Consider the following 23,058-nt stretch of genomic DNA (forward strand, 5'->3'; position numbering starts at 1 on the left):
CCCTTCACTATTTCTGCAGGGAGGCAACTGACTCCTGTTGTTCATGAGCAACACGTAATATTAAAATCAGGCCAACAGTGAGCCACTAACAGTGAAGTAACTTCCTTATTTTTGAGATCACTATGTAAGGTAAACCCTAAAATGGATTGATCTTAATGTTATACTAAACCAATCATTTTTAGCATGGTAAAAAGAGGTTTGCTTACCTTTTTGTATGTATAGGAGTATACTGTTTATTCCAGTGCTAAAACAAGGGACTAAATACACAAAGACTAGCACCTCTAGGGAAAGTTTACAAACAGGTAAAAAAATTCTACATAATTGGGCAGAGTCTTGAACACCCATAAAAATGCAGAAGCAAGAGACTGAGAAGGACAAGCTTGAGAAAGGTTAGAGGAAAACTGCCTACTAAAACTTGGGGATAACTGAATCCCTGATTAATCAGGACACCGGCATATAGGTTTTAATTTATCTACACAAAAATACAACTACTACCATGAACAAAGGAAGTTCCCATTTATAACCTAAACTTCAAAGCCACTTTAACATAACGAGGCATGAGATATCACAACTTCCCATTCCAAACTGAGAAATTGTTCCTTTGTAAGAAAAGTTTATTGCATCCATACATCTAAGATAGAGGCTCGTAGACACAAAAACCCTAGTTCCAGGTAGCCAACAATGAAGCTCTTCCATTGCTAAAGTAGTCTTCCACTGCCATTATTACCTTTTCAGTAAATAACTTAAAAAAAAAAACTTTAATTAACTCACATTTCTTAAGTAAGAAATATTACACTTGCTATACAACTGCAAAATACAATTCCAACAATCCATTTTCAAGTTAACAAACATTCGTAAGTAACATTTTTGTTAGATTGAAAACAAGCCTGCAACCTTCAGGGTGAGAACTATAGTACAGGAAAATAAACACCCTTTCAACCAAACACCTTTTTTAAGATGTTCTTAAAAATCTCATCAACTGTAAGGTAGGTCAATTTTACATACTGTTTTGCATTACTGAATACATACATGTAATATTTTCTAAGATTAAGATACATCTGTTTTACCATGAGAATGAGAAGCACTTGTGCAAGCAGTTCTCAAACTTTAAGTTAGGTAACTGTATCAGTTCAGACTCAGGACTGAGTTTCTCCATTGATAACCTCCCAATTACAGGTCAAAGTATATGCAACTGGAAAAGGAAAACAGTGCAACTCCACCCATAGACTGCCGTTTAATCTTGGTTAAGAAAAGTAGGGTGCTACAGAGAATACCCCAAGAGGCAGCTGACAGCTGAGAACCAGTTTTAAAATTCTGAAGAATGAATGCAGAGCATGAAAAAGTGGCGAAAGATCAACCACTTGCTCAAAAGATGCCACTTGCTCAATAACATAAGTGTTACTGATAAAAAACATAGCTATCTATATTTTTAGACAAAGGTTAAGAGGGAAAAATCAGTTCTACAGGTGATCTCATTTTGCACTTGTTCAAAAATTTTTCTTTTATCTTTTGTTTGTTTATGTTGGAGTCTGTATCTTCTCTGACTCCTTGATTCACATCCACGTTAGACATTTGAACATGAGTGCACAGAAAGATGCATGAAGATCGAGATATAAAGCAACAATGTCAGTCACATCCAGCAAGTAAGAACTGTTGTTCATTGGCATGATCTTGCAGAAAAATACTTCCACAGGATTTCCATCCTCTAGGGGAAGATGTTCTTGCGTTGTGTGGTGGGAGCTGGATTATTGCCAGGCAGCACAGATGTGGTCTCTGAACTGATCAGCACTTAAAATTTAGGAGAGGTCCATAAGAGCAATATGTTATGCTTATAAGTAAAAAGAACAAGCAGAAACTCTAAGTGGTACATTCTCTGACAGACTTTTTTAAAAATACCATTTGCATGACTTAAAACAAAACAAAAATCAACCCAGTTATAAGGAAATAAATACAAAACGTCACCTAAACAATGCCTCAAACACCCTATAGATGGTTCTTGGAATTTATCATCTTTTTAGGCACTTCAGTTCCCACTGAAAGAGACATCAACCTATCAAGGATTTGAGCCTTGGCAGAATCTGATTTAACAGTAGTTGTTTTCAAATGCCTCTCCATTCCCTCTCTGACAAAAGGTTCAAATCTTTAGTAAGGATTCTCTTGTTCCCTTACTCATCATATCTTACAATATTTCCTAACCATAAAGCATTTTACACTTGTATTCTTACACTTTATTTTCAGTGTAACTGTGAATTTTATATTGCTTGTAATTAGCCATATACCTCCTGTGTCATTATTATTAACACCATGCTATTTGTACTCTTTTCACCAAATACCTCATGGTACTATCATAATTTTGTTTGATTATGTGTCTTGAATACACAAGAATTCCTCGTGGTCAAGGGAAATGTTTTCAAGCATGATTCAGTCTCTTCTCCACAAGTCTCAACACCCACAACTTCTGATACCATCCTTTGATGAACTTTGCCATTTTCCTTTCTACACTGCACTGATCTGTATATCGTTGCCTCTTTGATCATCAATGCATAATATTATCTCAATTATGCTTTTTACATATAAAATCTATATACACATAACATTCTATGTGACAAGTTGTGATTACGAAAGCACCCCTGTTCTAAGCCCACTCCTGGCAGAATGTCCCTATTCAGCCTTCTTGAAAGTACCACAAAAGCAACAACCTCTTTCATCATCATGTACCTTCATTTTAAAACTCAAAGATCCTCTGATCTTTCTCTCTCTTCCTCATTTAGTATCCACATACATACTACCCTGAGACCTTCTGAAGTTTTTACTAATTTGAACATTCTCATTAAATTGCTTCTCCATTTTAAGTACTAACCAAAACCCCTGTTTATCTCCATCTGTAAATAACTTCCAAGAAGACAACACAAGCATTAAGCCTTGAAAATTACCTAAGTGACAAGACTTAATCTACTGCTGTAAAAACTAGTTTAAAAAAGTGGGAAAAAATAATAAAGAAAAATATAAATATATAAAAAGAATTATACTGGCCTAAATGTGTGGAGTCTTTTCCTCTATATTCTCTGTATTGTCCTTCCTACTTAGTCTATAATGGGACTTCCCTGGGTACATGTGACAACCTCCACAAATTTAAAAGGAAGGCGAACAAAAAAACCCCTCTATTTTCAGAAAATTAATGATAAGGCAGTATGAATGACTTATCAAACTTGATCTGTTAAAAGTAAACAAATAAACCAACAACAGAACTAGGCAATTCATGACTAGAATCTGCTAGCTTGTCTCTCTGTGGGTAATGTAGTCATGCAGTCAGTAGAACCCTGATGCACATCTCCATGAAAGCAGATCTCTACAACTGAAAAAAACAAAATCAAAAAACCAAACAAGATCACACGGGCACCAAAACTCTAAGAGCAGAGCTCATATCACTACTGGGGGGCAACGCCAGCAGCACAGCAGCCACTCAAGGGGACAGTAGGACTGTCAGCTTGGAAAAGGATACCACAAGCTGCTATATGAGATAACAGTAATAATTTCTGATGGACATGGGCAAGAAAGAATGATGAGCCATGCTCTTTTTCCACCCTCTGCTATGCACTGAGGTAGGGCAAGAGGTAGAGAAAGGAGATATGTACCCATTTTAAATGCGGTGTTTTCATTCTCTGGAGACACCAGCGCAGCTGACAGCTCAAAAGAGTGGCAATAAGCACTACTGTTAAACACAAATTTACATTATGTTAAAAAAAAAAAATTAATAGCAAAAATAATTCCAGTCATAGCAGAAACAGAAACTAAGCAGTTGTATGATAGTATTTGTGTAACATGGTAGAAATTGGAGAGTTGTATGAAAAATAGAGTTTGCCTACATCTTTTAATAATTCACCTGTCCTCTGCCCGGGAACTGTTTAGATCAGAGCAACATACATTCCGTAACTTGGAGTGATTTTAAACAACAGCCATTTTACGCACTCTGCTAAGAGCAGGCTGAGTTTAAAAGTTCTCTTTCCAAATTACACAAGCCTAAGGCCCAGGACAAGCAACAATTTCATATTACATATGATGAAGAACTGTCAAAAAGAAACAGTACTTTGCACTTCTACCTGAATGATCCAAACTTGGCCGGTACCTCTTTGCGTTTGCAGGTATAAAAAAAGAATTCCTTAGAATTTTTGGAAGTTTGTTGATGAAGTCTTTCCCTCTAGTTGAAAATTCATTCTTAACATATATGTAATATTAGAGGTGGGAAAGTCCACGCAACCTATCCCAAACTTAAGCTGACACCCAGTCTTGTATATGCTATATATATTAATATATAATAAAATGTATGCATTTCTCATATAATCAATGTACAAAATAAATTGGCCATAAACATTGCTAATCTTCTCAAAGTGACAACAATATCGGAAAAAACCTTTACTGTTCCATAACTGTGTCCTTCTTAGCTTTCTTAAGTGCAGCAATGCCCATGAAGAAATATTTTCAAGATGAGATCTTTCTCCCTGCAAGCTCTTTAAGGAAGAGATAAAATCCTTTGTTTGATTAAATGCAATTTTATGCCTTTATGATATTTTAATATAAAGATAAAAGTAAGAGTAATTGTGATGATGACAAGACTTTTTTCAACCAAAATGAAAAAGGTAAATTCAGTGTTAATGAAAAATATAAACTAACAGAACAGAAATTAATTCTGTTCATGCAGCACTGGTATTGCAAGCAAAGAGGAAGAACCACTAGGAGGTTTGTACCACTAAATCAGAACCTCACTGTAGCAACCAGATGGTTCAACACGAGTCAGAGACCACTCAGCACTTGACAAATAATGACAGCCTTCACTCAGTAGTGACCCAGCATCTGGGCCACAAGTAAATTAATATCCAGTGAATGATTTAAATGAGGGAGTTGGCCATTAAAGACTAACTTAGCAGCATTTTATTACATAACTATTCCTTTTTCTTCTACAGGATCTACCCCATCTGCCCTTCCAAACAGTGCTCTCTCCACCAACATTCCCACATTCCTGCCTCCTCATCCAGCTCACTATATTCACATTCCCTTCCTTTGCAATTTGACTACCAATGCTCGAACTGTCTTCCCTATCCCCTCTCATTAAAACAGCTCCAGACTCCTTGTCTTGCCTCTTCTTTGGCCTACAAGGGACTGAGAAGCAGGCTGTGTTATCTGGCCCAGCTGGAGGCAGGGTAGGCAGGTGCCCCCCAGCCGAGTCACTGGCTACTCAGGGTGCACGAGTCCTCCTCCAGGCCAGCAACCCAGCAGTGCCCACACATTTCAGAGCCTCCAAGCTGCACAGTTGAATCCACCACCCGCCTGCTCAGGAGAGGTGCGTCTTCCCGACGGGCAGCTGCCAAGCCAAGAAACATATGAAGTCTCTGAAGCCACAAACCATAGCAAACGCATACCATTTGAACAAAAAAAACCTTGGAAGAAAAAGCCCTAAGAGTCACTTCCACGTGGTGGCCTACAGAAGAATCCTGTATGATGCACCCTTTGAAATTTTATCTAGTAAGGCAATCAGATCAACAATCCTGTACCTTTATATTTTTGCTGTATGTTATATGGCATGGGAACAATCATATTTATGTTGTGTCTACCTCACTATAACTTTCCATCACCATTTCCATAATATAAAAAAGGTTTTAAAGCACTCACAACATCAAAATAAATATGATTAAGGTGGCACTACTACAGATCACACTATACTAGTGAAGTTATAATAAAAATTAATAAATTCTCTGATAAGTTTCTGAAAATAAGAAATAATGTTAACAGCTTTTTTCCTTACTTAGCTAAATCACCAAGTATCACCCCTCCAAAATAAAAAAAGCTTAAATTAATTTACTTATATAAAAAACAAATCTCATTGCTTTCATAAACTCTCTAAAAAAAAAAAAAAAACACCAAACCTTGAGTCTGAAACTTTTGCTTAAATGTAAAGAACTCCTGAGGACAACTAGAGAAATTAACACTCTGTTTACACCAATTTCAGTATCTTAAGTATTGAATATATCTTTCTTTAGTTTCTTTCCTTGCTCAAGCAGGCACATTTTCTGTTAATACACATGGTCCAGATCTTCCACATGTGACCTTTGCAAGCACACAGCAGGACTGACACAGGATGCCACCGACTTCAGCCCAGCTCTGAAGAACGATGAGATTCTCCCCGCGCAGACTGAGAGAGAATTCCACACGGGCAAAAGTCTACAAACACAACTCTTCCAGCAGACCTACAGAAGCACCAAACCACCAAAAAGCTAACAGAATATTTTTGTTTTCTACCAGGCACATAAATTTATGGGACAATCATCATTTTAAACTGCATCGCATACAAATATCCATACAGAAATATATCAGCACGCTTAGGGAAGCTGAGTGTTTACAGTTACATGCGGAACAGTAGATTATTTTTAAGTTATCTTTTTCTTTGATCTTACTTAATAAGCACTTTCTTCAACAGCTGGATTAACTCTGTTTTGAATACAATTCTATTGCTTACTAGGAGAACGAAAGCTATTAGAGAAAAATGGGATTTGTGTGCTGGTAATATAAAAATCTAAATAGAAAAAAAAATCTTGTATTAATCTACAACAAAAAACACATTTCTAGGAATGTAACTATACTTCAGTAATAACAGCATATTGACTATATGACATATTAATGAAGCAATACTGACCGTGATAAAGTCATTGTCACCAAGTATTGTATTTTGATTTTCTAACCTTGTACTATGGTTCCAAATGCATTGACTAACATAACATCTTTCTAATAAATAACTTCACATTACAGAAACACAGAAGCACATGGCATTAAACAAGACAAAAGTTGAGCTAAGTTTGAAAGAAATAATGTACTTTTGAAGCACTTGGAAAAAAAAAATAAGCTTACTTAAGGTATTCCAAGCTGTATGGTAGTTAGGGCCCTGTATATTCTCCAGATCCAACTCACTACAGGGGTTAGCCTTTGCACATAATTGTGCTCAGAAACAAAATTTTCACCAATAAAAACCAAAAACAAAATCAAAAGACTATATTTCTGTACCTTAAGAGTTATAGAAATGACCTTGGAAGAACAAGAAAATGCACACCAATGCTGCAATGCCTGACTGGGTCTGCAGAGTACCTGAAAGCACGTTTTTCAGGTGTGTGAAATATCCTTTAAATATTTGTGTGGATCCTGTGAATTCTGCATGACCACAGCTGCAGATTATTTTTTTTTTTCAGGTACCATGGAATCTAGTATCATTTTGCTGCAAAATTTAGTATTTTACTGCTGCTGGGCACCTGCATTTAGTGATTTGTCCTCTTGCCCTTTTACCTGCATACACCTTTTCTTTCTCTCAGTTTTCTTTAAAATTAGGAATTAATTTGATTATAGTAAATATCCCAGTGCAGTCAATGAGTAGAGACGTCAAGGAACAGAAGATCAATTCCAGCTTGTAGTCAAACACTGAGAAGATGATGATTAGCAGAGAATGAGAGACAAAAAGCCCTGTGAGCTGAGCAGCCAGGGTAAGTAGTTCTGCACCAGGGAACCCCCCTCAGCCCACAAGCAACAGATTTCTGAATTTGCCCACGTGGGTAACACCATGGAAGCCAAGAGACTGGGGAAAAGATGCTCAGAAAGCACACTCTAAACCTCTTTAAAAATAACCAATATTGAAACTATTCAATTACCATGTTGAACAATGAATCAGAACTATGTCTATATATATATATGAGGGGAAAAAAGGTATTTCAAAGTGATACAACAGATACTGCCACGGAATTTATTCCCGTTTACCACGGAGGGCACAAGGCTCTGTTATGAAGAATATTCTCTAGAGACAAAGTTAAAGTTGCAAATTCATACTTAAATGAGGTCATTTCTGATATTTTTTCAGGTATTTACTAGGCAACTGTAGCATTATATGAAAATATATTGTTAGAAACGTGAATTTTCCTAGGTTTTCATAGATGGTATTGATGAGAGAAAAGCATCCAAGAAACAGCTCTGTACTCTCCAGTATTTCAAAGCTCAACTATCCCCACCAAAAATACAGAGGACACTGGCACTGTTCACCTGCCCACTGCCTGGATTCTACATCATTTAATTGAGGTCACTAGAACCCAGATACTCCTGAGCAAAATAACCATTTAAGGGAAGAACTGTTCCTAAGTTTATTTCCACAGTTTTCCTTTAATACAAATATACTTTTTAAAAAAGCAAACAAACTGTACACACAGTTGTACACCTATCCTACACTATAATCATTGTTAACACAATCATAACATGCCAGATTTACCCCCAAAGTAAACTATTTTCATTTAGCTTAAGTCCCTGAGATGTATCCCAAATGAAAAGTTACTCCAACACATTCCGTTCTAGTAATACTCATTGTTATAGCACTTCTCCAAAGAACTTTTAACAGAGCTACTCGAAGTTAGTCATATGATTTAGTGATTTACAGAGCTGAGAATCTCTAAATGCGGTTTATCATGGATGCATAGCAACCTTTGGACTGGGTGGCAGAGGCCAGCCAGCAGACGTCTTTGCACGTAACAATGGAGAAATGCATGCAGCCACAAGTGTGACCCATCTAAACTTCAGCAAATAAACATATGAAAAGTCCAGCAAACATGGTAAGACAAAAGGTCTCTCTGAATCAGAATGATCACCTTACTTCACTGGATTTTTATGTAGTTTAGGCAGCTATGGACTGACAAGTAAGAGTGTAAATTATTCTAAAAGACTACTAATCTGAACAGTTGCTCCTCCTACACCAATAAAAAAGGAAAACAGTATGAACACAGTTCAGTCTTGCAGACAAACATGGTCCAGTGCATCACTCAACAGAACTCTGTTCCATTATAATAGTATGCAATCCCTCTTTCAGCATAGCAGGCTTGATACAATTTATCTGGAGTTAAAGTAAATGCATGCACATTCAGTTTAAAGATAGGAAAACAAAAAAGTAAAGAACTCAGTGTCACTACCTTGTTGCTGAAAATCTAATTCAGGTCTGCTTTGACTTGAACTCATTGCTCCAAGGAGACTGTATTTTAGATCTGATACCTAGCTCACTAATCTAGTACCTCAGGCAAAGCCTAAGCTCACTATTCTGGGTACCATCTTGCTGTTTTATTATCCTTCCCTTAAGATAAGCTTCTTTCTTTCAACCGTTCCAATATTTCTGTGCTTAGGTATCCCAAGTTTATTTATTCCCTAAGGAATAAAGATTGTTCTTATTCGCATCTATGCTACATTTTCTGCTTCTCAACACTGCAGAGGGCAAGCAGGCTTATGAATAGTTTTATTTTCCTCATATATTCCTAATCTATATTCATTTTCAAATATTTAAGATATGACACAGAAGCATGAAGAGACACAATCCCTGCATTAAAGAGCTTAGAGTCTCACACTTCTCTATGAGATAGGTAAACAAACATCAGTATACCCACTTTATAAATATGAATAAAAAGATGGCAAATGATTTAACTAAGGCCACAGAATAAATAACCTGAAACAAGATCATGTGATGGGATCTCTGGCCTATACCCAACTCCCCCTATGAAGTATATGTCTTTAATAATGTGTTCTGATACTACAGTTACTCCAAGTAGTCCAGTTTGAGCTGCAGACACCACTCTGACACTCTGAACAAGCATTTTAAAACAAAGCACAGCAAAACAAAACACAAGCAATCCATTCTCATAATCTGTTACCTACTTAGTTTTCAGCTTTACAATTCACAGAACATAACATTCTCCTGTTTTGTTTTTCAAACAGTGTTTCCTCAGCTATTGATTAAAGAGAAATTTTAAAAGATAGTCAATAATAGTAGCCTAGTAGCCCCCTTTTATGGGTGGTTTAACTAAGGCTCAGGAAGAAGAATTTTGCCTGTCATAACTGGATTCTAGCATTATTTTTTTAAAAGGCTTTACTGTATTTGGATTTTATTCCTATTTGACATGCACTCTCAAAGTAACAGTCCAAACCTCTGTGCATCTCTAGTACCTCACCTGTAAAACTTAACAAATTATACTTCTCTATTTCATTACTCAGGAAAGTGAGGAAGGGGTTATGAAAGAAAGAGTATGACAGTCTTATCTATTGAGCTTTAACTGCAAATAAAAATAAACAAGGTAATTAAGCCTCATAGCTCTAAAAGACATTAAAAAAAAAAAAAAACTAGTCTGAAACTCCATTTCTTAGTGCATGCTTATTCCACTTCATAAGAAGAAATATCCTTGCATTCCATATGCATTCTTGATCTTGTTGTAATATGCTTACCATTTATTCAAACCTAAGACATTACCACAGCTAGTAATAATTTTAAAGCATAAATTAATTTTATATTTTCAGTTGAAGATTAGGAAATAGTCTTAACATATAAACTTTCTACCAATTATTAGAAGATTCAGTAGGTCCTACAAGTCATCCCAGTTATGACAGCGTTGCCAGGAACTTGGTCTTTGCAGGTTATTAGTTCTAACATCTGGCTAGATAAGCTTTCAAGTTAAACAATCAGAATTCTGTATTAAAACTGAAGAACAACATTTACCCCTCCCCAAATAAACCAACATATTTCAGCTTAGCAGCAGTGATTTAGGTAATTTCTAACAAAAAGCTTGCAGGAAAATAATCAGGAAGAGAAAATATGTTAACATTCATTACACTAATTTTTCATTACATTTTTCAGCAGTAAAGAGGAGTTTCAGCAGTAAAGAAAAGCGCAGAAACTGATAGAGGCAAACTCTGCATAGTGACTAGTATCACAACATAACTCTAAGGGCAATTTTAAGGTAGTTATGTTTCCTCTCACCTGCTGCTTGCCCTCCTCAGAAAAGGCCTAATACAAATTTTGTACTATAAAAGTTATATTTTCTTGTCAGCAAATTCCCAGGAACTCTGACAACATCCACCAAATAAATAACTTCTATTGAGAGACATTCTAAGGTTTTAACAGACAACATATTTAATGTCCTGAAATAAAGCTTTATAGCATGAAGAGTAACTAGTCCCGATTATGAATATGTTAACTGTATGATTACAATACAACTAAAATTTCCCCTCCAACTATGTAAAATATCTGCTTCAGACTTAAAAGCAAGGCCTCAGACATCTGACTGAAACACGCATTACAATTATTATGTTGATGGGGGGAAATAATTTTAAAAAATAATAAAAATGTCATCCATGTATTTGTTTCTTGTCTTGCCAACTGTAAGATTGGTGACAAAATTTAAACACAACAGATTCCGTGGGTGAAGTCTGTAGTGTTACAATAAAAGTCTGTAGCTATGCAAGATGAAAGCCTTCATTACAGCGCTATTCAGGGATGGACAGAACCTGTAAGGTCATCTGGTCCATTTCTCTGCCAGCCCTGGCTCATTACCTATTGCACATGTATTAGTGTCCTGACCAGCCTAGTTCCCAATGACCCACCGGCTGGATTTTCCCCCTACTCTGCTCAGCATACTATTCAGTAGATATACAAGTATATCATGGGGGCTTCTGTGCTGCTATCTGCTCTGGATTTTCGCCCTCAGATTCACCTCAGCTTACACATTATCACAGCCTCTTATTTTATTTAAAATTAATCTCCTTTTTAAGTATTTAGGCCCTTCTAAATGCTTGTAAGATACCATTTCCCCTTCTCACACAAAATCTTCATTTAGCCAAGCAAAACACTAATTTCTCAAATCTTTTCTTAAATCAATTAGTCCCTCCAGCCTTCTTAACATTTTGTTGTTCTTCTCTAAGCTTCTGTTAAGTTGCCCCACCTGTTGCAAAGGCTCTGAAAGTCAAACAGTACTCCAGACAGTCCCACAATCTCATATAAAAACTCATCACCTACTTGTTCAATGCCTCTGTGGACACAACTTAAAACTCGTTCTGATTTTTGCAAAGTCTATATTGCAAACTGGGGCCTGTTCTGCCTGTCAGAAGCATGCAGAAATCCCTTTCATATGAAAGAGAGCTGGGTGCACAAAACTGACAGGATTATCAGGCCTGTGGTATCACTCCTATCCCTTTTTCAGCGATACTGCTTTCCAGGTTATTCCCTCACAATGAATACCTGTTCTGGATTATTGTCCCTTGACTGTTTTAGCTTGCATTTTCCAAACTAAATCTCATTTGTATTTTCCAACAATGTGCCTAATTTCTTTAGATAATCTTTTCTTTTCTGCCCTGACTTGTGTTTAACTCTGCCCACTTTATCATCATCTGCTAATGTCACAAGTGTACTATTCACCTCCTCGTAAAGTTAATCAATCCAGACACAAAATATGCCTAAAATTACTAAATTTGTATTACTACGTGCATATGTAAGCACTGATGTTACTCTTTTAGCACCTAAAACTGCTGTGACTCACCAAATCTATTATTTTATACTTTGTTCTATTTTTGTTTATAGTCCTTCACCAAATTTTTTACTCAGATGACTATCCATATACATAAATAATTTGTTAATGAGAGATTTTGACACGTATTTGAATTTTAGAAAATATGTAAAATATTACTACAGCTACAACTTTCTCTTCCTCCACTGGGGCCTTGAACCTGCAATCAGATCTGGCAAGCAAACCAGTCCTGTACTTCTCCATACTCACTGATCTATGTGCAGATGCTGTTGCAGTATCAGATCCTAATTTTAAACACTGAGGAAGAAAAGGAAAGAAACTATTTTAAAGTAATTCTGCTTGGAAAATTCCAGGCTACTTATTATTGTTTCTCTACTTTTTTCTGCCATTATTTTACTAGGAACAGAATCCCTTAAATTTATCTAGTTCTTCAGCTCATACTTTGTGGGGTTTTTTCCTTTTATTTTTTTTTTAAGAAATCAAGACTATTATTCCATTTCTGAAGATCAAATGGCATTAATATCTTCAGATCTTTCAAGAACCCCCCCTATTTGTCATCAATAACTATTTCATATGGACATTATTTTTAATTGCTTACACTTTTTCATCCTACTATATATGGAATTACAGGAAATTCAGCATAAGGCCTTGTCTTTATAATAACTTTATGCAACTTCTCATTTATGAACTTCTTTTCTCTCTACTTGACTTCCTCTTACCTCCCCACTATTTACAACAGCAAATTCTTATTCACCAGTAACAAGTATTAACTCATTTCTGCTGCCTTTACCAGAAGCTTAAAATGCACACCTGCTTCCTACCTTTCAGAAATACTCTGCAGAACTGAGACTTAAACTTATTTTACCCAACACTTAGTCCTTTCACATAATTTCCCTTCATGCAGATAAAAACAAACTTATTTTTAATCCACTTAGGCATATTTCATTTGCACATTTAGTTTACAAGGTCTCTCACTGCCCAAGAATAGCTGAAGACCCACAACAGAAATAAACGTATCGCCTAAACTCATGAAAACCAGCAGAACCTTACACTAACGTGAAGTCACATCAGCCCAATTCTTTGTAGGACTGTAACCTAATCAACCATTAACATAAAAAACAGGCCATATTTCATGTTAACTTTCTTTTCACCTACTGTATGTTTACCAGCTAACAAAAACGTAAATCATGCCCGCATTACTGATGTTTACATTTATTAACCCATATTAAAATATTTTCATTAACATTACAATCTTTAGAGAAACATTTAGAAAACGCTTTACTAATTCACCTCAACTGAGATGAAACATCTAATTTGCACTACATCCAAGGGAATTACACTCTCTGATGCTGTAGAGACTTAGAGAACTACATTAACAAGTACAGTCTATCAATGGTTATCGGCACTGTGGCTTTTGACTGCTCACTAAGAACCACAGTGCATAAATTACTTCACCTGTCAGACAGCCCAAAGCAACACAGGCACAAAGTTTGAATGGTTCAGACTTCCCGTATTATAAATAACTTTTTTCAACAAGAAGAAAGAGAGGGCAATAGAAGAGAGAAGGGATAGGATACGATTGTCTATTATATATTGGAATATCACCTGTGATAAAGCCTATGAGAATTATATCAGAATTTTAAACAATTCACATCTTTATTGAAGCCTAACATGCATTCCCAGAGATAGCCAGCAGAATTCCACAGCAGTCAAAATTAAAAAGTTATTTAAATAAAAAAGATACACCTCACAACTGCCTAGAAAAACCATAACTCAATGACTGTTTTACAGAACATTTGGTTTGATCAAGCCAACTGGACTACTGATGTCACAGAATTCAACTTTCTATATCATTTACATGGTCATTTTAAGTCAAAATGACAGCATCAATAGAGATAACGCAGCAAAATGAGCAAGTGGCCCATGTAGCTTGAGATCTTATCTCAGTGAACATGGTATGCCAGATGTTTCATAGAAAGAAGCAACTTTCATCACAAACCATCACAAATCCAAATCTGCGAATGCACGCATGTAGCTGCACACCACTGAATCGCTCTGAATTCAACAGGATCCCATCTGCCAGGCAGATCCCGCACTTCACAGGACACACAGCATACAATTGAATAAAAATTTATATAAAAGTTGATAGGCCTCAATTTGTTTGGCTTTGTTTGCAAAGTCATTACAACAGTGAGGCCAACATTATAGTCATACTTGAGACTCCAAAGGAACATTTTTTTTCCCAAGGATACTTGATCAGCAGTTCATTAAAATCTAGCCCTATAAGAAACCTCAGGTTATGTTCTTCAACACAGATAAACAAGACCCTTTTTACAAATTTACCAGCAGAGCATTTTTTCTTTCCCTGTAACTAATTCACCCCCATAAACCTTCTACGTTAATGCTAAACAAACGTTAAGCTAGCAAAGATATATGTGTATATAGTCTTATTACTGCACATGGAAGGACATGAAGTCAGCTGGGAAACAGTTCACATCAAACTTAGATTATGTGGGAAGCAACAGTGAGTAAAGCAGTGATTTAAAAAAAAACCCAACAAAACAAAACACAAACCAAACACAACAACAAAAAACACAACACTAAAAACCAATGCACCCCAAAACAACCTTGACAGTTTATTTCAGAATAGCCTAAGTAAATCACAGAAATTATGATAAAACAGACATTGTAAAAGATTCTTTTTCTTAACTGTTTATCAACTTTTTTCTAAATTCCAAATAAATAAAGAGCTTTTCAATTATTTGCATGTAATCATTTATACATATTTTCAGCAACTGCATTTTAAATGTCAATACCAGCATGCTAATAATAAAAATAAAATTTTTGTATGCCTGATTCTAAATTTAAAAGTAGTATCTATTAAAAATTAATAGTCATTAGAAGGCTAAATTAGCATTAATTGTGTTAACTGTCACAGCATATAAATGCTTTCAAAATACAGATGAAAACACAAATGACATACAACCTTCTACTGCAAAAAGTTAGGCCATTCAAACACTTACAATATATGGAAAAGGAAAGGGTAAAAATCAAAAACCTATCATTTTGCAAATTATATGTAAAATCTAGTCAAATAATAGACTACATGGTCCAACTGAAAAACTCAAAAAGCAACAAACTGCTTTCTATGATCCAATAAATCTCCAGCAACACTATCTCAATATTATGAAGTAGAGAGAAAAAAAATCCATATCAGAGGACATCCTAAAGTGAGCTTCCCACTATCATTCCTAGGCCTGCTAGCAATCATAAACTTTGCTAAAGCTATTAACAATGGTTATTTCTTTTCTTAGTCTAGATCTTAAAGCAATCATGTCACCACCAAAAAAAGAAAAATTCAGTAACTACAGATATCTGACTAAGGTCTTCCAGACATCATTGTAACTCAATAACTGCTCCACTGTGCTATGAACTCTACAGCTTCAAGCTGGAAGTCAATCTAGGACAACCAATAGAAAGTGCACCTGTACAATTACTGCATTTCCTAATTCAGAAGGCCAAAGCAGAAACAGATAAAGCTTATGTGTAGTCAGATCACCAAAGCAGAAATCCAAAAGCCAATACATCTTTTGTACCTATTGCATAATTATATTATCATTACTTGCAAATAAAAATATCATTTATACAACTCAGAAACAGAATATTACATTCCTTAACCAATATACATAAAACTTGATTCTAAATGAAACATGATTGGCTATGTATAGCATCTAAAAACACTATATATGCAACAATTCTAAAATCTTTCCCACAAAAAATAATCACCAGAAGTTAATAATTTTTTAAAGTCATCCAGTTACTGAACAGTACCACACACAGCAATTTAAAATATTCCATATGAACTCCATGCCACATTAAAAAAAATCTGCATCATAAAAAATAACCTGTATCATTTCAAAGAATGTAATGTTATTTTCAAAAAACCTGTAGAAATCTACTATTTTTCAAGAAATACAAAAATTATTTAGCTCTTTGTACTCTAAAACAAAAAAAATATTGCATGCTGCTAGTAACTGATAACAATATAATTTATCCAAAGCAGTCTACCTTCCTGCAGACGCATTTTCATTCAATGTCTGACCCCACTGAGCAGTAAACAAGTTTACATGTATCAACACATTTCAGTGCTCCAAAAATTAAGCTAAGTTTCTGTAACTACAATAACATGATCTCTTAGTAACAGTCCTTTAGTACCGTCGTTCTAAAACAATTAATAAAAATGGCCCTGACATATATTGTTTACATACTTAGGAACCCTTCAAAGTTTAAGGCTTGCAGACGTAAAATACAAATAAAATAACTACAAAATAGAATTACCTTTAACTGATGAATGCACCAGACCAGTAAGGAATTACAAGTCCTTTCTGGTTTCTTTTGTAACATTTTTAAAGGGTAGGGATATTTTTATTATTGCACACACTAAAACCCAAATATAATCCCACACTCAAAAATACTACTGCAACAGCTTGATAGCACTCACCGCAAGTAATACTGTTTTAAAGCGAAGGCAGCGTTAGAACAACTTCTGGGAAAGTTAAACTCCTCTACAATTTCTCCCCACTGATTCTTCTCTGATACCTGTCAAAAACAACACACAGGCCGAGATACACAACGTACACATAAACATGTCGTTGACAGCGAACATCACAAAAAAACACAAGCTGCCATGAAGCAAATAGATAAATATACAAAAAGAAATAAACACGAATGTGTATGGGATTTAGGAGTACATATTTTACTGTCAGTCGGTAGTATTTCCCCTTCGGGAATAATCCCGCTTCTCACCGGTATTTGTCTTTATTTTTCTTAATATATGTTATTTTTTTTCGGAGGGGGGGGTGGGGGGCTGCCAGGAGGGTTTGTATTGTTTTGGGGTTTGTTTGTTTTTGTTTTTACTGCCTGGACAATAACCAATCGGGAGTCCCTCTGTCGCCCCCTTTTAAATCCTGCCGCGGTCCGTTAAAAACCCAAAGAAGTTTAAAATAATGCGGGGAAGTGTTGGCGGGGGCGCCCCCTGGCCTGCGGGGCGCGGGGGCGCCGGCCCGGGGGGTCCCCCCAAGACAGATCCACAGACACAGAGAGGCCTTTCTTTTGAGGCCTACATTTCTGTCCCTAGCCTTGAAGCCTAAAGATGGCTATTTGATTACACACCGTCTTGGGTGCCCCTTTTGTTATTTTTCCCCGGGAAGGGCTCGGAGGGCAGCGCCCGGCCCCCCCCGGCTGCGAGGATCGTTTCCTAGCCCATGCTCCGTGCCGATTATCGATGTTAAACATGCCCGCTAATTTTGAGTTGCACTAAAACTGCACTCAGACTCTCCGTCTCTGTGAGAGAGAGAGAGAGACACACACACTGAGCTACCACCACAAGCGAAAGAAAACTGCCTCTCGCTGACCGGAGCTCTCTGCTCCCCCCTCGCCTTCTCCCGGGGAAGGGGGGCAGGGGCGAGGGGCTCCGGAGGAGGCACGGGCGGGGTGTGCTCCGTACCCCCGGATCCCCCTTCATCGCTCCGCCGACAAGGCCAAGCCACCAACCTGCTTGCCTGCTCGCTTCCTTCTTCCACCCCCCACCTTCTCTAACCGGCTTTAAATAGGTCGGTTCTCGGCCACCCCGGCTCCCCCCGCCGCCCCCGGGGGTCAGAGGAGACTTTTGGGAAGAGGTTAGTGGGAGGGAAACCCAAATTAAAACTTCCACTCACCTTCCCAAATCCGCCTAAAGTGGTGACTCTGGTATAGAGAGCGTGAAGATCCAGCTCCTTCCCACCCACCACGGGGATCTTCTTAAAAGGAGACCTGCCAGAGGAGATACACACAAAACACCACAACTTGTCAGCTCTGCCCCCTTTTCTCCCCTCGCTGGGGCTGCCGTGTCCTTCAGGGAAGGGGCTGGAAGTTGGATCTGGTCGGTTTAAAAGCCTCCCCCCCCTCCCGTTCCATCTCCCCATTTTCCTCACCCTCTGCTGTGGTGAAACTGCCGCAGCTCGTCCAGGAAAGCGAGTCCCTTTCTCCGCTGGTCTGCGTGGTTTTTACCCGTCGAATTTGCCATTTTTGTATTAAAAAAGCTTCTCGTAAAAAAAAAAAAAAAAATCCAATTTGAAAAAAAAAAAAAACGGCCGACAACAACAACAACAATCCCCGGCTCCTCCTTGTCTTTAAGAGACCCAGGTGCCCGTGCTCGGCCGGGGATCAGCCATGGAGAGGGGCTTGTTTAAAAAAAAGTTTAAAAGGAATAAGGGAGCCCAGAGAGTGTGGTAATTGCGAGTCCTGTCTCCACACAACACACAGGCAAAGAGGCAGGGAGGGAGAGGGGCACCTCTCAGTAATTCCTCCTCCCGCTGCTGCTGCCTCTCTCAGCACCACAAACCCAACCGATCCAGCCTGCACATGAGACTCAACATGGTGCTGCTGGATCACACAATGAATTGGGTTACTGTTGTGGTGGGGTGGGGGGGGAGCCGGAGTGAGGTATTGACAGTGTGTGTGTGTTACAGCCGCGGCTCCATGCGATCTCCCTCTCCCTCGCTCGCTCCCTCGCTCCCTCTCTCACACACACACACTGTACAGCTACGGCGGCGGCGGCGGTGGCGGCGGCAGCGGGATTCACTTCTCTTCTCTCTCAGACAAAAAGATCTGAGGCCGCCGTGCTTCTGCCTGGACGAGAGCGCAACACAGCGGACCCCGGAGGCCGGTCCCGGTACTGCAGAAGGCAGCTCCAAAGGCAAAAGCCAGCACAGCCCCAGCAAGCAGTTCCTGGCGGGGAACAATAGGCTCCTCTCGCCGCTAAGGGCTCATCTGCAATGTGCCGCAAACTTCACACAAAGCCGGGCGGAAAGAGGCGAGGGAGAAGGAGAAGAGGGGAGGAAAAAACGACTACTACCGGTTGTTCCGGGGCCGGGGAAAGGGCCCTCCCTTGCCAGGCTCGCACCGAACGGCCTCTCTCCGCTGGCTGCCGGCGGGTGGGGGAGGGCAGGAAAGGTGGATTTGGAAAGCGGGGCCGAATTTTTTTAATTGGACTAAACCCAACGCCCTGAGTTCAAGGGGAGAGAAAACAACAACTGAAGGGGGCACTAGTGGATTTGGACTTTTGAAAAACTTTCCGAGTCCCCCCGGCCGAGGTGTTTCCAAGGGCAGGAAGTCGCCCCGGATGGCACGGCGGGGGCGGGGGGGCTAAGGGGACCCCTAATTTCGGGACCTGAGGTATTTCAGACTCCCCAAAGGAGAGCGCCGAGCGCTTTGCCAGGCAGGGGGTGCCCTGGAGAGGTTTGCCAGCAGGGGCCTGAGCTTTGGCTCCACGTAATTTTTTTTTTTTCTCTTGGAGATACCAGGGCCTATAATCAAAGTGCTTTAGGACTGCTGTACTCAACGTAAACGGCCTATATGTTGCTGTATGTTGATGAATGGAACATACAGCGTAAAATTAATGGAGGAGGAAAGTCTTGGCCCTCACCCTAGGCGAGCAGTAGCCCAGAGTGGCACTGCAGGCCGCTTTCCCCTCTGCCTGTGGTGTGCGCAGTGTTTGTAAACACTTGTTTCCTGACCTCTTTTCCACACAGGGGAGCCCAGGGGAAGACCTACACACCGACCAGCCAAAGCCCAGTGCTGCTTGGGGGGCCCATGGCGGTGAACGGTGTCTTCTCCTGAACCTTTGCTCGTCAGGTAAAGCAGGTGGTGACCCAGGTGGGCATTTGTTCTTCCCTGGCAAGCAAACAGCCGCAGGTTAGTGCTGCTTCCAGTTTAAGAGACTCTGGAGGAATATTTGCCCCTTGCAACCAATATAGTGAAATCTGAGGCCAGATTGGGCCTTTAGTGTGGGGTTTTTTTCTTTTTCTCCTTTTTTTTTTTTTAATTTTTAAAGCAGAACTCCTCATTAAAGTCAGTATGGAGCTGTGTTTTAAAATCAATGGCATGTTATGGCCCCAAGTGAGCACTTGAAGAAGGAAAACTATAATTCCTTTTTACTCCATGTACTAACTTACTTCAGGAAATAAAATATATATTTTTTTTTTCAGAGAAGATTTTTTTTTTCCTTTTCAGTGCTGTTTCAGCTTGATTATAGCCATAGAGACGGAGATATAGTAAGATGTTTGGTAACATTTGCCCTGGGTTCACACTTGGGGGAGGGAGGAAAAAAAATCCCTCAGTTTCCAATAAATACTCTGTATTTAAAGTCGCCCTCTCTGTGTGGATGTAGTGTATGAATTTCGGTGTAAGAAATGCATAGTGTCTATTCACTGTAGCATTAAGAGCCCCTCCACCCCCACCGCCCCTAAAATTAGACCTGCAGCAGATCCTGGTCTGCAGCTCCAGTCTGTGACACTCCAAGTTTCTGCTATTTCAGCAACAGTATGCGTAAGACTCCCAAAGCCAGGATAATGTGTACGAGAAAGATTTAGAAGGAGCCATTGAGGGGCTAAATCGCTCTTTCAGACGTAACACAGCTAAACCTTCCTTCACAAGAGGGCGGTGGTTTTTAATCATGCCTTAAAAATTCCTTAAAAGCAGGGGGTCTCCCCTCGGCGAGGGGCGGTCGGCAGAGGTGAGTCACTCTGGGTGGAAGGGGAGTGGGAGGCAGGGGGGAGGATAGGCAAATTGCGTAGCAGGGCTAGGTGGGTTTCCATGCGGAGCACAGCAATTGCGCACGGTCCCTTACGTAACCGTCAGCTGGGGATTCCCTGGAGGGGGTCACTTTATTCAACCATTACACAGACCCCGGCCGCCGCTCCGGCGCGCCTGGGCTGCCGCTGCCGCCGCTACTGAGGCTGCGGCTGCAGCCAGCGCGGCGGCTCCTCACAAAATGGCGGCGCCCATGGAAGCGGCAGCCCCATTTTGTGCCCGGCAGAGCCTGTCAACAAAACGCCGACTTGGCCAAGGCTGAGGAACAGAAGGCGGCGGCTCGTTCGCGTTACAGAGAGCGGAGGGAGGAGAGCGAAGGATTTCACCGCCCTCCCGCCGCCGAGAGGAGACTTGTATCAAGTGTGCGCGTTGGGGGAGGGAGGAGAGGGAGGTGAAGGGCGACGCGAGCAGCGAGCGAGTCAGAGGCTGCGTTATCCCAGCGTGGAGCTGCCGGAGCCGCGGCGCGGGGGAGGGGAAGGGGAAGGCGCGGGCAGGCGGCCTTGGCGCTGCCGGCCGAGGGCTCCGAGGGCTCCGGGCGCTGGGGAGCGGCGGCGGCGCGGGGCCGGCGGGCGCGGGGCTGCCCGGGCGGGAGGCGCCGCTCCCCGCGCAGCCCGGGAGCGCTCCTGTCGGATTCCGGCGAACCTGTAATGAATGACAGGGCGATCTGCCTCCCTGTGTAGCTAACTAGGTCACTGCCGGCACTTAATTACTGTTTGTTTCATTTTAGTGCGTGCCTTATGAATAAACCGGCTATTAGGCTGATGCTTCAAGTAACACTATCCAGCACCAAGGTACAAAATGTCTGTGTTGGACTCTGGTCGTGGGATGCCGGCTTGATCATAATTACTGTTTTACGTTAACGATGTCTTGGTTCTTACAGCTTGGTTCCTCAGCTTATAGCTGAAATAGTTGGAGATCTGCTGTGATAAGGTTGTGAGGCTTATACTAGTGTTACACCACCGGTTTTGTTGCTTTATATTGATGGGGGCTCCCCTCTTTTCTGAGGTAGACAAAGAGCTTGAATTGACTTTTTTTTTCTGATTTATCTGGATTAATATGCATGCATTTTAATAGTATTAAATAAAGGTGATGACCTGTTTCTGGTGGAAGCGATAATTTTTAAAAGTACAAAAATTACACTGATATTTAAGCATTATGAGAGAGCTCTTGTTGCCTATTGAAGAGCCGAATGTGAGGGAAAAGGGAAACAATCTTGCTATTTAGGAAAAAAAAATAATCTTTATATTGATCTCTGTATAGTATCTGTCAATGCATTTTTAATTTCTTTAAATTGTAAAATAAAACATGTACTATATTGAACTGCTTATAAAAGTTATCATATACATGAATTTTGGTGTGTAAATGTGTAATTACCCTTCTTGCAGGCAGACAGTGCAGATCCAGTAACTGAATTGTCACTATTCAGTAGTGGTGGTTGAGTGGTTTTTCATTTGTTGTTGTTTGCCTTCCCCCCCCCCCCCCTTTTTTTTTTAAGAGAGTATATGTTTTGGTTGCCTTTTTTTTCCCAGTATAACGGTGCTAAGTGAATCTTCTGTTCTACTAGTTGTATCTTGTGTTTCAGTCTCAAACGTTTTAATTGAATCTTTAATACTAAATTTTGTGCTTATTACCTATCTGCCAAACTGCTCCTATCCAGAGAGCAGGCCACAATTGCTCTTGTCAGTGTGCCACTAACTGCCCCCTTTTTTTTTCTGATGGGTGAAATACTCTTGCTCGTTTCCATTTTCATTTCTGCTTATGCTGCTCTTGAATTGTGACATTACAGTTTGACTAGAGTAACTAGTATCACTAGCTGAATGCTGCTTACATTAAACTGTAAATCCTCACAAACTGAAGTTAGCATGTTTTGTGTGTATGTGCCTGAGTGTAGTGTGTGCCTGTGTATTTAGAAAACACAGCCTTTTAGGTGGACTAGAAAAGAGTAAATTCATTCTTAAGACTGCAGACAGTATTGTATAATATAGGTGCAATCTGAAAATAAACACAAGAATTAGAGGATGAGCATCTGGAAAAGGAGAAGGGGTCAGGAAGTCAATAGTAAATTTCA

The 23,058-nt window shown here is 39.6% G+C and overlaps 1 protein-coding gene and 2 long non-coding RNA genes across 5 annotated transcripts in view; 2 read left to right on the forward strand and 1 right to left on the reverse strand.

Moving 5' to 3' along the window:
- Positions 1 to 19,113, reverse strand: part of ARID2 (AT-rich interaction domain 2) — a 103,319-nt gene extending 84,206 nt beyond the window's left edge. Inside the window, exons 1-3 of the mRNA XM_021284095.2 lie at positions 18,332 to 19,113; positions 18,077 to 18,170; positions 16,861 to 16,958 (exon numbers count right to left, since the gene is read on the reverse strand). Coding sequence (XP_021139770.2) covers positions 16,861 to 16,958; positions 18,077 to 18,170; positions 18,332 to 18,423 — 284 coding nt within the window. The 5' untranslated portion in view covers positions 18,424 to 19,113. The remainder of the gene's footprint in view (positions 1 to 16,860; positions 16,959 to 18,076; positions 18,171 to 18,331) is intronic.
- A 191-nt stretch (positions 19,114 to 19,304) lies between these two features.
- Positions 19,305 to 23,058, forward strand: part of LOC135578204 (uncharacterized) — a 50,096-nt gene continuing 46,342 nt past the window's right edge. The window contains exon 1 of one of the 2 annotated variants that reach the window (XR_010469544.1): positions 19,305 to 20,913. This is a non-coding gene — a long non-coding RNA (uncharacterized LOC135578204). The remainder of the gene's footprint in view (positions 20,914 to 23,058) is intronic. The other variant, XR_010469545.1, reaches the window with a different exon arrangement.
- Positions 21,372 to 23,058, forward strand: part of LOC110356995 (uncharacterized) — a 29,021-nt gene continuing 27,334 nt past the window's right edge. For both annotated transcript variants that reach the window (XR_010469542.1, XR_010469543.1), the window contains exon 1: positions 21,372 to 21,781. This is a non-coding gene — a long non-coding RNA (uncharacterized LOC110356995). The remainder of the gene's footprint in view (positions 21,782 to 23,058) is intronic.

This window comes from Columba livia, chromosome 1 (genome assembly GCF_036013475.1).
Source record: "Columba livia isolate bColLiv1 breed racing homer chromosome 1, bColLiv1.pat.W.v2, whole genome shotgun sequence".
Classification (NCBI taxonomy): Eukaryota; Metazoa; Chordata; class Aves; order Columbiformes; family Columbidae; genus Columba; species Columba livia.